The sequence below is a fragment of the Heptranchias perlo genome, chromosome 29 (assembly GCF_035084215.1).
Source record: "Heptranchias perlo isolate sHepPer1 chromosome 29, sHepPer1.hap1, whole genome shotgun sequence".
Lineage (NCBI taxonomy): Eukaryota > Metazoa > Chordata > Chondrichthyes > Hexanchiformes > Hexanchidae > Heptranchias > Heptranchias perlo.
In genome coordinates, this window is record NC_090353.1 from 24,233,232 (window position 1) to 24,249,974 (window position 16,743).

A 16,743-nucleotide genomic window follows, 5' to 3' on the forward strand; every position below is an offset into this window, starting at 1 on the left:
ACGTCAAGTCCAGTAAGATCGGCTAGATTTTTTTCAACTTCATCCTTAGCTATTTCAACAGAATTCACGGAGTTTGTGTTGCCCATTTTCCTTCCAATGTGCAGTATTTTACATTTGTTTGTATTAAATTTCATCTGCCATTGTTCTGTCTATCTGCATATTTTGTCCAGCTCACAGGGTAGTTTCTGAGCTGACTTCTTTGATTCCACTGCCCATCCTAGTTTATGATCTGAAAATTTGAACAATTTGCATTGGGTTTCTGAGTCCAAGTCACTGTTGTAATTGAAGGCAGAGAAAAGTGACCCAGAGCAATTAAATGTACCTCCAATCAGGTTGACAAAGGCACTGAAGTCCACAGAGCTGTATGTGGCCTGACTTGTTCCTTTAGCTTGGGGAAAGAAAATCTATTAAAAAGAAAACTTGTGGCTCACATGAAACTATTTTTTATTTTTCTAATTTTTAGCCAACAGACTCTCTTAACATAATTAAATGACAGCAGATCTATGAAATGGAGTGCATTTAGTTGCCTAGTTTCAAGATTACATTTGGGTGCACATCTTTGAGTCAGATTAACCAATAGATTAAACCAGGTACTCAGCACCACTGAATTCTTAATTGTACTCAAATTAAATATTATACTGATAAATTTAAATAATGCTCAAAATGAACTTACACTCCAACATTGGTTAGATGTGTTATAAAACCTAACTTTGAAAATGAGGGTAATATTCACATTGAACAGGTGAAAACTTGGTTTCTGAAATTTGCATCAGCTTTATCTTTCGACAACAGATGCTCAATCAACCAATCTGTCCAAGGTTAATTTGATAATCACCAATCAATATAGAAATTAACATTGGTATTCACTGGTCAGTTAAGCACTCAAAAGCTCTTTACTGCTCTGCAAAACGCAATTGGTGATCAATACCACCACAATGTAGCTTTTCAACTTTAACAGATGACAACATACCACGTGCTTCCAAAAGCACAATAAAGAAAAAGTTAAAAGACTTTCTGATTACCAAAATCGATCTCCTTGGTCACCTATAACCCCAAAGGTCATGGACATTGTATAGAGGTCAACAGATGAGGCTATCCTCTTGAAAAAAAAATCTACATAGATCAGACATTCACCCAAAATCTGAGCTTTTCTGCCCAACAGGATTTAAGATATAACAGTTTAAAATAAAATCTTGGCGTCTGTTTAAAAGGTAGATTGCAATGGTAATGAAATACTTTAATTAAAGAAACTGTTGCACTGGTGGGTTACTTGTACAAGAAGCTCAAAAAATGTTAACATTCAATGGTTTTCAACTTTAATACTAAAAATTATTGTGCGATTTTAGTCGTCATAGATAAGATGCACTTTCCATTTCTGTTTAGAAACAGACTTTAAAATAACTGATACAGTGCACTCATCCATAATTCTGCGACCAAACCAATTTAAATCAATGACCAACACCAATTGAGGCATTCAGCAGTAGTTATAATTCTGAACGTCAACTTGGATATTTCAAATCTTTTATTTCACCTCCCTATTATCCCACATTGCTGCCATTCAACCTCCTTCCATAATTTCTAGATCATGGATTTCTCCATTGATTTGTTCCATCACTTTTTTTTTGGTGGTGACAGAGCGTAAGTGTTAGACTGACAGAGTCCTCTTTCCCCACCAGCCCCATCCCCCTCCAGAGCAATCAGATGGAATATTTGATCACAGAGTATTCCGCCTGGCTAATTACTGAAAAAAGCAACGAGACAAACAATCTCCTCAAAATACCCAGTTGGAAGCAGGTGTTCTGCTACATCTGCCATCAGGCTCATTACTTGTAGCAATTTTCATTTTCACTTTCACTGTAACTGGGATGCACCTTAAACAGCTATTTTAACATTAAAGTGTAAGCAAATGTACAACAAGTGTTTTGCATTTTTTTAAAAAAAGTTTATTGCAAAACAGGGAATGTAAATTACTACAGAATATATATATATGTATACTCACAGTTCCAGCTCTTAGTAATGCTTATATGCTACAGAAGTTTAGTTTTCTATCCAATGTGCAAGATGTGGTTTTAAATTATTCAGGACTGTATTTAAATTTACCAATAGTCTTCCCAAATTATTAGCACAATTATTTTCCGTTCAGAGACCAGTCATAAAGGCCTAGGAATAGAACATCTTTTTAATACTGTAAGTCTTTACATAACTCACTGCATTTTCATGCTTACTGTACATCAGGGCTCTGCATTGATCTGGTTCACAGAACAAAACTCATCCCTCACTGGATTCTCAAGTAGAACCGTAGTACTTTACAGCCAAAATTAAAAATGTAAAAATTACAAACTTTAAACATGTAATACATTAAACAGATTAAAATATTAAGGGGGTACCACGTTTTAGTACTGATATGGGAGCTTTCTAAAAATAAAACTTAAAAGGTGATGACATGTTTGCAAATATTTTCTCCAGCTCTTGTACATTTCAAGTGAAACTTGTTCACCATTTACTACTGCTCTTCGTACTTATGGTAATGAAATCAAACAATCTTGATGCATAACCTTCTTCCCCTCCAAACTTGCAAACTTTGTCAGTTATAACACAGCTTTACAAACATGTTTGTTTCCTCAATTTGCCCTAAGAAAAAATTTCAACCAAAGTCAAAGTATGACTTGCCGCCCACTCCTTCCATCACTAAGCTAGGATGGTAGGACTGTCTGGACCACAGCATTCCCTCTCACATGAATGCTGTTCAACAATAGCAAACAGAGGTGCAACTCTACAGGACAGCACTTGCTTTGTCCTGAAATGAACTGTTCTGCTATCATGAAGTAGCCCATTTAATTAAATGGTCTAGCATCAAGAAAGCTGGTTTGCTGAAACAGAATGAGTGCCAGTGGAAGTGGAGATTCAAATTCAGGCCACCTGAATAGAAGTCTGGCCATCGAAAGTAACTACTGTCCCAAATTATTAAAACCTGGGATTATGTGGGCAGAAACTGCCCAATTATTGCCCAACATAGGGCCAACAACTTGAGTTTAATTCACCTTTATTCCTTCGCCATTACGCAGTAACCAAACACCTTCATCACCTTTTCTGAAATAAGCCAAAAGATAAAGCTTAAGACAGTGAATGTTTCTTCAGCTGCAGTTCTAAACAATAATGAAACTTTGTGCATTTAACAAAAAATTCAAATGACATACACATGAACACAGTTTTCCCATTTGCTCCTTTCTCGACTCCTGTTGGGGTAAATTCCACAAGTGCCGACAGCACTCCTGTACCTCATTCAAGCGGCCGCAGTGTTAGGTGGCTATTGACATATGCAGGCCATCACAGCCAAGTCCGATTCTGTCCTCACCAGGCACTCAAATGTCCCCTTTCCAGCTGTGGCTACTGGACAGCAATCAAGCACAGGAACCCTAGCGTGCCTTTAGGTTAGGAAAAAGAACAAAGGTGAATTATGATGCCCCAAGTGTTGCTCTGACTAGGACTAGAACTTCCTTCTGTATGGCTTTGGACCACACATGATGCATTTGCCCATTAAGTCATTAAGGAAGCTCCATGAAAATAATTTGACAAAATAAGATACTAACTTTTCCTCACCAAAAGTATTCAGTGCTGATGTTTGTCTTTACTAATCATAGATATAAAAAAGCATTTAAAAGTACCATCTTCCGAACAAAGACTGAAGATTTTATGCATATTTACTAGCCTTTACCTCCCCCTCCCGACCTAAAGGTACCAATTCATGGAGGGATACGGCTCTATGTACACCGACAGCCCTCCCGTACTCCACTCTGGTGTTCACCAGTTGCCTTTACATGTGCACTATTAGTAGATAATAATTTAGAGTGAGAACCTTGGCTGATTTCCCTTTACTTGGCTCAGAGGCTAGATGTAGTACCCCTATTTTCACTCACTGAAATTAATCAATTCAGCATAGATTACGGAATAAACTCAAAACCCTTCCAGACTGTATGGTTCTGTTCTGCACTGAATAATACATCAACTGAGCTTTCAGGGAGCCTACAGTAATCATCTTAACCAACAAAATTTCCTTATTTTATATTGTTGCAGCAAAATTTCCCCTGGCAATACCAGGCCTTTGTCACATGACACAATGCATCCAAAGTTACGTCATGACTATCATACTAGCTCGTAAAGTCAAGATCCACAGCCACTGCCTTCAAAAGATAGTTCATGGCAGACTTTGTTGTGCCAAGCCACTTTAAGTATAAAATTACCATTTTAGGAATATGTAAAGCAGTTACAAGCTACAATACAATCTTAGGAATCCAGTGACACTCAAACAACTGTCACATGTTTAGGAAACTTTAGAATACCTGTAATCTCTAGTGTTTCAGCCTTAAACATAAAACCAATATATTATATATATATATATTTATATATTTATAAAAACCTTAAAAAAGGTAATATTTCTACAAGTTACTGGAGAAACAAGAAAATCACCTGCAACCATCAGGACATGATTATTCCGCAGGTCAAATATCATAATGTGCAACTAAAGCCCTGTCTGAATTCTCATTATAGGAAGTGTTTAGTGCTATCATAGCAGCTTTCTAAGCAAGTTCATCTAATATTCTGCATATAAAAGCAGTAGTTGATTTTTAAAAAGACATTACCATTGAGGTACAATTTTAAGCTATGACTTAAAACCGCCAAACATTTACCGTAAAAATACCTATATTCTGTTCAGCAGTTCAGTCCAACCTTCTTTCTAAAATTCACTGGGATTTTAGACTTTCTGTCCACGAAAGATGGAGTTGGGGAGTTTGTCCATGGTGCAGGCTGCAGCTAAACTATGCAGCATATTTTTAAGAATGTATTCACTAAAGATGCTCCCCAACAATTTCTCTCTCTCATTTCTGATACAACAATTGGTGTGAAGATAGAAAGTAAGATACAGTAACAAAAAGGAAATCACATGGGAAATAACAGGATCAATTTAGTAACAAAGCCACACTAGATTTCCCAGTACTGTTCAGTCATTATGAAATTAGGCAGTAACATATGATTACAGGCAATGCAATAGATATGAAATTGGGAGGCAATATATCTTGGTTGGTCCACAATTGTATCAATATGGACCCACATGACCAATTAAAAGGCTTAGCAGAGAGGTGAGGTTCGGCTTAACCAAAACAAGAGACAAACAAAAAAGTCAGTCTGTCTGTCCTAATTTTTGGAGGAGAAAGGTAAGGAGTGAGGAATGGACATCTGAGCAACTCAACAGTTTGCTGTATTCTAATAAGTAAAGGTAGACATAAAAGATAATGTACCAAGTCATCCTTACAAAAACACTTTTGAAAAATCAGCTAAAGTGAAAAAGTTATTCAGCAGGCACTACTTACAAAATAATCAGATTTTTAATCCTTTCAGCATTGAAAATCACATAACACACAAATTGAAGAAATGAAACAGAAAAGTTAAGAAAAAGCATACTCTTTCTTTGGGTCAATAGTCAAAATGTTTTTCTTAAATCGGATTTTTAAAAAAAATCCACTGGCTTTGTATTGTTGAGTTACACTTACCCATACATACTCAGCAGCAAGTATGACTGCATTTCTTGGAATGCCACTTTAAAGAAATGTCAAAATGCTACCAAGTCAAATTGTGGTCATTGAACATTTACAATGGGCATGGAGCGATTTTTCTGAAAGATCTCTACATGTATAAAAACACAAATAAATACTGTAAACAAAAAAGGCAATTTTGGATCATCTTTAACAGCCTAAACTTTGCCTTTTGTTCTGCAAAACAGTTACAAATCACAATATCCATATCATGTCATATTCCTTATGAACCATGTTGGCAATGTCAGTCCTTTATGCATATGACAAGAGATGGGAGGCAGGAGACGTCATCTTCTCAGTTTTGCATCTTCTTTTAATCGCCACATCATTAACTCCATACAGGCACTAGCATCTTCACTGGAATCGTGGCCTTCAACTAGTGATGAAAACACAAATGAAAGAATTATTGAGATTACCTATTACAATGGTCTAGAGTTTTCGGAGCCCACAGCGGTGCAGTGTGTTGTTTAATAAGGTTTACAGTCATATTACTTCTCAAGGTGATGTCTTATTATGACCAGTTGGAGAACCAGCTGAAATAAAAATGGATGGCCAGATTTTATCTGAATTGTACATTTTGAGAAACAAAAACACTTAATAGAGATGGTAATATACTGAAAGCTAGAATATTGTTCAGGGCACTGGGCAGGGTGATATGGTGGGTCCTGTCCTTTCAGATTCAGGACAGAATTTTTAACCCAACACAAGCAGCTGAGTAGAAAGTCACCTGTCTCTGATGGCTTTGAAGGATTACCAAGTATACTGAATATCGCTGACTCAAATCAGTGCCAAGAGGACATGATTCCAGAGCAAAGACAAAATTACAAAGGGCAGAAAGGTAAGAAAATTAGTTGGAATTATAAATGGATTTCATGATTTCAATTCACTGACCGTGATAGCGTAATACGCAACACTGCCCTTCTTATATTTTGCTATTAATTTTATTTTATCCCTTTTAAAAAATATATAATTTATTTCCATAACCCCACTCTCTCGCCAAGAAAGAACGAGCAATCTTTGACCAAGCCTCTACTCTTTAAACATAGAGAGGAGATATGGCAAGTGTGGCTCAGGGTTATTTGTTGTCCTACTCACAGCAATAATATTCACTTGTTATGGATCTAAGATATAAATGCTCTATTATACAGTCTAAGTTCAATAATAAAAAAAATGTTCAAAATATCAAGGACTCTCAGATACAAAAGGAACTGGCAATGAACTTTAAACTATGGTTTCATAACTAGTCCCTGTACAGTAGAAGGGAGACAGTCTTAGCACTGTAGCAAATTTCCTAAAGCCATGATAGGTGTTGTACTTGTTAAACAGGGAAAAAAATAATGCAGACAATGGTCTTGATTCCTCCCAAGCTGAAAAATCGAGTGCATTCCAATTCAACTGCACATATTTCCCATCTTCAAAAGAAAATATTAGCAGTCTATACTCTACACTCTGGAGGAATTATGGGTTATTGCTGGAATGGTTAGGTATTGTACATTCCATCTCAATTCTAAAGCCTAAATTACACTCATGCATAAATATAATTGAATGAGAATATTATTTACAGATAACTGGACCTTCCAAATCCTAGTCCTGACTATGTTTCCATTCATAGATGAAGATTCTTCATCTTTTCTACAACTACCACTTACCATTATCCTGGATGATGTGTTTGAGGTAGTCTGCCATCAAATTTTTCAGTGCTCTTTTATACGGCAATCCCAGTCGATGTGGAAACACAATTGCTGTATCAACCACTGTGCTATGTATAAGCTGAAGGGGAAGAAATACAATTTAGTGATTCTATGTTATACTGTGTCCATTCTGCCACCTCTACTTATTGCCACCATATAGTTGATGAGAATCAATTTCCTCCCATGTTTATCTTTAACTATTCACCACATTATACTTAAATTTAACATCTAATCTGCCTTTTTATTCCGACCTTTGAAAGGTACAACTTGAAAAGGAAAGCTCAATAATGGGAAGCATGTATCAGCTATGAATGTTATAACAAGGAGTAAAAGAAGTTTAACATATTCCAGACTCAGATGATATCCACAAACTACTTGAGTTTCACTTTTGCGTATGTGCAGTGATCCAATTTCCCCTCGATTGTTTTACATCCTCACAGCATCTACTAATCTCTAATCCACACATGTAAACACACACAAATTTAAAAAAAAGCACTATACATTTTTGGATGATATTTTTTCTGCTTTATCTACCAATTTAGCCTTCCTTTCCTGAAGACAGTGATTCTATGCTAGGGTATGGTTCCAGTGGTGCCAAGCAACCTCTGATGTCTTGCCCAAATGGTAATTATTCATGCATGAATCTAAACAGCACTAAAGAGCAAGCAATAGGAGACAGTTCAACTGGAGGGGCATCAAAGCCAATCCTGATCCTGCACTCATCCAAGATTAAGCACATGCACTTCCACTGGGAAGCAGACTGGGGATGAAACAGGGGGCATACCTGGTCTAAATGTCACAGCTACTCAATGCCCTAACCGAGTCATTGGGGAGCAACAATGATATCCTCTAAGGCGGCTTTTTTTTTGGATCGTTTGGAAGAATTGGCATTATTTACCTACCCTTGCTTAAAAAAATCCAGTAACTATAGTTTTCAACTGGTAATCTGCAAGACTTCAATCCACTTGACAGCATTAGTATGCCACTGTTAAAGCACCATGACAACTGTTAAATTCTTTTATGAACAAAAGAATCAAGATTTTAATTGAAATTCTGCAAATGTATAGAGGGTTTGACTTTTTTTTGCCAAGAGCAGAATACTGATATCTAAATCTAATAACTTGTATGACACATTCTTCACAAAGTCTACTAGTTTGGTTGTGGGGAAACCACGTGCTACATATACCCATATAGGAACATAGAAACAGGAGTAGGCCATTCAGTCTCTCGAGCCTCTTCCACCATTCAATGAGATCACGGCTGATCTATATCCAAACTCCATCCACCCGCCTTGCTCCATATCCCTTAATACCTTCAGCAAAAATCTATCGATTTAAATTTTTAACTGAGCTAGCATCTACTGCTTTTTGAGAGAGAGTGTTTCACACTTCTACCACCTTGTGCTTGAAGAAATGTTTCCCAACCTTTCTCCTGTGATTTTAAGGTTATGTCCCCTTGACCTAAACTCCCCCACCGTTGGAAAAAGTTTCTCTCTATCTACCCTATCAATTCCTTCCAAAATCCTAAAAACATCATTCAAATCATCCCTTAACCTTCTATATACCAGGGAGTACAAGCCTAGTTTATGTAATCTCTAGTCATAATTTAACCCTTAGAGCCCTGGTAACATTCTGGTGAATCTGCACTGCACTCCTTCCATATAAATGTTATGATATCGCAGAAAGGCAGTGCAATACATAGTTTCCTAATCCTGCATCCTATGAAGCCCCAGTACCTGTGCCAAGGCACTAGTTTGTTTTGATCTGAAGCTAAATAAACTAGGTAATCACTGACCCATAACGCTCCCCCCTACCTCAAATACTATACCTCTACAGGCATGGGATCACAATGCACGCATATCATTTCATGAATTAAGAGCATATCAGATAACCTGTTTATCATCATTTAAGAATCCATACACACACCGTAGAAGCATACCGGTCAGAGAGGTGGTGGAGAAAAAAAAAGCGGGAACGGATAAGCCATAAAATTAGCTTTTAGGACTAATTTTCCAAAGGCACTGTTGGAACATAGGAACATCAGAAACTGGAGCAGGCCATCCAGCCCTTTGAGCCCGCTCTGCCATTCAATTATATCATGGCTGATCTGCACTTCAACTCCATTAGCCTGAGCTCCATATCCCTTGATCCCCTAACAAAAATCTATATCTCAATCTTGAAAGCTCCAATTGTCCTAGCATCCACAGCCTTTTGGGGGAACGGAGTTCCAGATTTCTACTACCCTGTGTGTGAAAAAGTGATTCCTGATTTTGCTCCTGAATGGCCTAACTCTATTTTAAGATTACATCCCCTAGTTTTCGATTACTCCACCAGAGGAAATAGATTCTCTATATATAGCCTAGCAAATCCTTTTAACATTTTAAAACACCTCAATCACATCACCCCCTAATTTTCTATTCTCAAGGGAATACAAGCCAAGTTTATGCAACCTGGCCTCATAATTTAACCCTCTAAATCATTCTAGTGAATCTGCGCTGCACCCCCTCCAAGGCCAATATATCCTTCCCGAGGTGCGGTGCCCAAAACTGAACACAGCACTCCAGATTGGGGTCTGACCATGGCTCCATACAACTGAGGCATAAACTTCCTCCCCATCGTATTTCAGCCCCCCACCTTGAGATATTCCATGAGCCTTTCTGATTGCCTTTTGTACCTGTCTACTAGCTTTTAATGATTAATGTACAAGGACTCCCAAATCTCTCTGCTCCTCTACATTTCCTAGTTTCTCACCATTTAGAAAATTCTCCAATTTATCTTTCATGAGTCCAAAGTGGATGGCCTCACACTTGCCACATTGAACTCTATTTGCCATAGTTTTGCCCACTCACTTAATCTGTCTTTGTCCTTTTGCTACTTCCCGCTCTCATCTGCACTTACGGTCCCCACCTAAATGGTTAACTTGCTTAGGAGCTGCAATTACATCTGAATGGTGTTTGGTACTACGTGAGGATTACTCCACGTGGCAAATGTCCGACTGGAATGGTGGAACGACCCTCAACACGCCCCTGGATATTTTCCTTGCAAAATGGCACCAGTTCAGAATGCCCCTGATCACTCTTAACTATCTGCTGTTTGATCACCAGTTCACCATTGGTCTTTATGTCACAAGAAACAAATAACTGTTCAGTCTTCTGAAACTGCCTTGTTTGAGATAAGGGAGAAGATAGATGGTAGTGCTTGTTGGAAGCCAATCATCTCAGCCCCATGACATTGCTGCAGGAGTTCCTCAGGGCAGTGTCCTAAGTTCAAACAATCTTCAGCTGCTTCATCAATGACCTTCCCTCCATCATAAGGTCAGAAATGGGGATGTTCGCTGATGATTGCACAGTGTTCAGTTCCATTCACAACCCCTCAGATAATGAAGCAGTCCGTGCCCGCATGCAGCAAGACCTGGACAACATCCAGGCTTGGGCTCATAAGTGGCAAGTAACATTCGCACCAGACAAGTGCCAGGCAATGACCATCTCCAACAAGAGAGAGTCTAACCACCTCCCCTTGACATTCAACGGCATTACCATCGCCAAATCCCCCACCAACATCCTGGGGGTCACCATTGACCAGAAACTTAACTGGACCAGCCACATAAATACTGTGGCTATGAGAGCAGGTCAGAGGCTGGGTATTCTGTGGCGAGTGACTCACCTCCTGACTCCCCAAAGCCTTTCCACCATCTAAAAAGGCACAAGTCAGGAGTGTGAAGGAATACTCTCCACTTTCCTGGATGAGTGCAGCTCCAACAACACAAGAAGCTCGACACCATCCAGGACAAAGCAGCCCGCTTGATTGGCACCCCATCCACCACCCTAAACATTCACTCCCTTCACCACCGGCGCACTGTGGCTGCGGTGTGTACCATCCACAGGATGCACTGCAGCAACTCGCCAAGGCTTCTTCGACAGCACCTCCCAAACCCATGACCTCTACCACCTACAAGGACAAGGGCAGCAGGCACATGGGAACACCACCACCTACACGTTCCCCTCCAAGTCACACACCCCATCTCGACTCGGAAATATGATGTCGTTCCTTCATTGTCGCTGAGTCAAAATCCTGGAACTCCCTTCCTAACAGCACTGTGGGAGAACCTTCACCACACAGACTGCAGCGGTTCAAGAAGGCGGCTCACCACCACCTTCTCAAGGGCAATTAGGGATGGGCAATAAATGCTGGCCTTGCCAGCGACGCCCACATCCCATGAACGAATAAAAAAAAATGGAAACTGAAGGTTTTAACAGTCAAGTCTGAGGAATATTTCATAGCTCAGAAAAGTATTGCATACCAGGTTTCAAGCTCAAGGGAAAAGCATCAATCAATATGTAATAGATTTGTGAAAAAACATCAGGTGTTGTGTTTGCTGATCCCTCGTAGACAGTCGTATTAAAGACAGGCATGTAGTCGGTATAACAGATGATCAGTCACAGCCAGATTACTGAGAGAATGGACTCTAGCTCTACAGGAAGCTGTTGATATTTTCAGAAACACCAAAAGCCAGCAAAACAGGGCCAGAACACCTGTGCAAAATCATTAAGTGCTTTAAGTAAGGAGAGTGGAGCAGCGGCATTTCTTCATACAATGAAAAAAATTCGATTAAGCTGGTCAACAGACTTTGGATTGCAAGTAATGTGGTAATTAGCACACATGTATGTGATGAAACCATTTTGCTAAAGTATGCAAAGCCAAAGCAAAGCCATCTGTGTAAGACAGGCAAAAAATAAAAAAGTTCAGAGTGAAAGAGCAGTCTGAGAGGACATTCGGTTGCAATTAAAACAGCAGAGGACACTGAATGGCAGAACTGTTCCTTTTAAGCCAGGCACAGAACTTGAATGCAATGTTGTGCCACAGACAGTTTACAAGCTAAAAACAAAATGGAGCAAGTCTATTGCTCTGGCCAAAACATCGAGTCAAAAGGAAAATGTAACATGGTATGTGAATACAAGGCCAATGCCAAAGTCGAGAATTTCAATATCTGAAACAGCGAGTAAAGAGAGTACTGAGAATGCTAACAGTTAGGACAGATAAAATAAATTGATGCAGTCACTAATAATTGCCTATAAATGACTGAGAAATACATTGATGTAATTGGTCTTTTGAGATGCAGTGGAAAAACAGATCAGATCAGATGTTTAAAGTCAGTGCTCAAACAATCACCCATCCACCAGTTGCAATTTGTGCTAAGATATCTGTTGAGCTAGATGGAATGGAGAAAACCGGTATAATGAAGAAAGTCAAAGAACCAAGTCAGTGGGTCAGGAATATAGTGCCAGTCATAGAAAAAGAGAACATTTTCCAATGCAGGGAATAGTGGAAATAGTGCCACCGTTATCAAACGCCAAAATCTTTTAGCACATTTGATGAAATTTGCAGCTACTTGGAAGTATAATTAGATCAGACTCAAAGTCGTGCATACCTCATAGTCTTTATGGCATAAATGCATATACCAGAATGTCCTTTATAGGTACATTCAATGGGGCAGATCGAAGTTTCAGGTTTTGGTAACCTACACAGTAGCATATACTCTTTCTACATTGTGTAGTTACCCAAGAAAATGCAAACTCCTGCATAACTTAATAGCTAATATTATTTTTTCTTTTTAAAAAACATCTGACAGTGCTTCAGATATCCAAATCAAGAACTTCAGCTTTTCAGTTAAGGTAACATAAAAAATAAAAATTCCTAATATTCATTATGAAACATGTTTTTTATTTCTCAATTTTAAAAAAAGTAAATCCTTGCTATGATTTATTTGCTGCAGATACATCACTGCAATCTTCAAGTTAACTGCAGAATTAGTTGCTTGAGAATGGATTTTTAAAAAAAATGTTCGACAATTATTTTTAAAAAAGCATACCTTTAGTGCAAATAAATCACTTTCCAAGCTGTGACCAATTAATATTGTGCCAGCACTGAACATGTTCAGTAATACTGCCTGTACATCACGGATAGTGATTGTTGTACTCTCCATATCCTCCTCTGTTACACCAGAAAATCTGCAATGAGTAACAAAAGAATGAGGCCTCTCACTATAAACACAGTAGCCTAGTGTTTCCTCCACATTGGCACCAAGATACAATCAATCAGGGCGCAAACAAGTTATATGGTTTAAAAGATTGCTACATTTTGGGCATAAGTGAGTTACACGTTTAACTACAATTCGCAATACTAGATTTTTTCTCCATCCATCAAACAATCCGTCCAAATGAAGTTGGAGGAATACAGGGATCTTGGAGGATTGTAGGGCTGGATGAGGTTACAGAGATGGGGGATGGGGGTGAAAGCAGGCCATGGAGGGATTTAACACGAAGATGAGAATTTTAAAATCAAGGCGTTGGTGGTCCGGGAGCCAATGTAGGTCAGTGAGCACATGGTTGATGGGTGAACAGGACTTGGTGCAAGTTAGAATACAGGCAGCAGAGTTTTGAATTCGCTGAAGTTTATTAAGGGTGGAAGATGGGACGTTGGCCAGGTGAGCTTTGAAGAGTCGAGTCTGAAGGTAACAAAAGCATGGATGAGGGTTTCAGCAGCAGATAGGCTGAATAGGGGCAGAGATGGGCAATATTATGGAAACGGAATTAGGTGAGCTTTGTGATGGAGAGAATATGCGGTTGGAAGATCAGCTCAGGGTCAAATAGGATGCCAAGGTTGCGAACAGTCTGGTTCAGCCTGAGACAATGGCCAGGGAGGGGGATGAAATTGGTGGCTAGGGAACGGAGTTGTCGGGGACCAAAGACAATGATTTCAGTCTTCCCGATTTTTAATTGGAATTAAAAATTGAAAAGCTTCCCTGTTTGCAGGTTCCTAAGCGCTCTGTGCCTGAATGATAGTTTGAAACAAAAATTTTCATACTTAAAAACAACATATTGTGTGGGTTTGGCACTTTCCTTGGGCTCTGATTGTTTCCGCTGATTTACATCAGTTTTAAGTTTGGGCATATTCTAATGAGATTGGGAGGATACTTGGGTCTAAATTGACATTAGCAAAATGGCGCATTTTCGGGTCTAACTTCCAGGTTGCGCTTAAGGAGGAAACTCCAGGCCAGTAGAGCTAAGATTTTGCATAATAGAAGCTCCACTATTGCTATTGCTTAAAATTAGATCAATACCCGAGTTTCCTAAGCATAGAATTTAAAGATTTTGAGTTATACAACAGAGTACAAAGGATGGACTGGAGTGGATAAAACAGCAATACAATTGAGGTGTTCAGATGATGTCTAATAAGAGCAAAACTGTTGCAGCCAGTTAGTCAATTGAAGCCCAAAACCAAATAATTCTCTTAATTCTGAGCCACCCGTCTAGTATTTTTGTTTCATAATTTAAAGCAATTTTACCCCGATAATGTAAAGTGACAAGCTCTTGCCGCCCTCACCACACCACCCCCCCCCCCCCACCCCCGAGCACGGACTGTTTTAAAAGGCAATTACAAGAAATTCACCACTATGGGGCTTTCCCAATGGCACAGGTGACAGATACACCACCTGGCATGGTACTGAACCAGTTCTGACTCACGTTTAATCCTTGGTTATGCGGAGTTAGCTGATCTCATGAGCAGCAGTGGTTGGGAGGGGGTAGAGAGGGGGCAAACAATCATCACATACCCCACTGCTAAAAAGTGTACATCTGTTCACACGATTGGGCTTCACTGCCATGCCCTCCTTAGTTGAACAGCCTGCTGACTAATCACCATCTGGGCTCACACATAAAGGGCTGCCACAGAGGCCACGAACCAGAGTGCTGATGGCATGCATTGAACTGTAGCCCAGCAGGAGCTCGATCTTCGGAAGGGAAAGGAAGAAGTGTGGGGGGATGGGGAGGGAATACCAATTTTCAGAAGGTAGGAGCTGGACTAAATAATTGGGGAAAGTAAATTAGATATGACTTGCATTATCATCCCAACAGTTTAAACATTACATCTGAAAATCTCTGGAAGGAAGAATTCATGAGTTGCAGAATTGAAGAGACTTATCTCTTGATTCAGTACAATGTCTTGAGTCCATAAAACTACTTATAAAAATAAAATTTACTTTATAGAAATGACCAGTAACCTCGCTGCAAAATTACGGTCAATCCTCATTATTGCAACTAGTTTTTGGCAGTGATTCATCTTATCAAAGCCCAAGCTATCTACTAACTGCAGGATCTAAAAAAAAATGTTTGTAATGACAAGCTAACTAACAAGTTGCTAAGAACTCCCATTGTTGACTTACTAAACGTACCTGGTGTTATAATCAATGACTTTATTGTCTGGTTTGATAAATGTATCATACACCACCTTTAGATCAGAGTTTATAACAGTCAATCTGGTCAGCTCCAAACCTTGCTTTGTGTAGCACTGGAAAGAGAGTCATCCAATTATTAAATATAGATGAGGAAAATTATAATAATGTAAAATTTCACATTACTGTAAATGGGGATATACCCAAATCCTATTTTAATTTCTGTAACTGATAAAGTAATATTTCTAATATCTATAGAATTGCAATACTTGTTCAGGGTGAATAACCTTTTGTGAAGTTAGGGTCCTTAAAACTTATCATGCATATTTTTTTTTCGAATAGATTGTATTATGCTCCCAGTAAATGACATTGAACAAGGCACCATAAGTGCAAAATATTTCCACACACCTACACTGCACTGTTAATATAGTTTGAATAAGCATATTCAGTGAAATTCTATTCTAATGATCAATCTGACCAGTAGCCCAAATCATCACTCAAACCAACTGATCTTTATATCAGAAGGCAGTAATCCCGATGTATACCACCAATCCCATGTTTGCTGCACTGCACAAAATTCACTAGTGCTTGAAACAGCTGTTCAGTCTCTCTGCCCAGATGTGCTTTTCAGCATGTTAATACTTCTATTATGTTCAATTCATTGCTCTCAACCCAAACATAGCATGCTGAACACTGCTCAGTTGTTGAGAGTGCTGTTGAACACTGAAAAAAGCACAACAGTGCAATCAGTATCCTCAGGATCCTTTAGTGTTTTCCTTCAATCACTGGAGTTCCCTGGTCATGCAACAACAGCTGACCTGCTCCAATGCCTCTGCCAACAGCAGTGGCATGCCCCATAGACTAGAGTGACCATAGAATCATAGCAAGGTTACAGCTCGGAAGGAGGCCATTCGGCCCATCAAGTCCATGCCAGCTCTATGCAAGAGCAATCCGGCTTGTCCCCCTCCCCCACCCTATCCCCCATAGCCCTGCAATTTTTTTTCCTTTCAAGTACTTATCCAGTTCCTTTTTGAAGGCCATGATTGAATCTGCCTCCATCACCCCCTCGGGCAGTGCATTCCAGATCCTAACCACTCGCTGTGTAAAAAAAGTATTTCCTCATGTCACCTTTGGTTTTTTTGCCAATCACCTTAAATCTACGTCCTCTGATTCTTGACCCTTCCACTAATAGGAACAGTTTCTCTCTATATAATTGGTCTAGACCCTTCATG

At 39.2% G+C, this 16,743-nt stretch overlaps 1 protein-coding gene across 1 annotated transcript in view; it reads right to left on the bottom strand.

Moving 5' to 3' along the window:
- Positions 1-1,920: 1,920 nt before the first annotated feature.
- The window catches only part of rexo1 (REX1, RNA exonuclease 1 homolog), an 81,246-nt gene continuing 66,423 nt past the window's right edge, over positions 1,921-16,743 (bottom strand). The window contains exons 13-16 of the mRNA XM_067968313.1: positions 15,512-15,627; positions 13,151-13,289; positions 7,241-7,361; positions 1,921-5,967 (exon numbers count right to left, since the gene is read on the bottom strand). Of these exons, the coding sequence (XP_067824414.1) occupies positions 5,879-5,967; positions 7,241-7,361; positions 13,151-13,289; positions 15,512-15,627 (465 nt within the window). The 3' untranslated portion in view covers positions 1,921-5,878. The remainder of the gene's footprint in view (positions 5,968-7,240; positions 7,362-13,150; positions 13,290-15,511; positions 15,628-16,743) is intronic.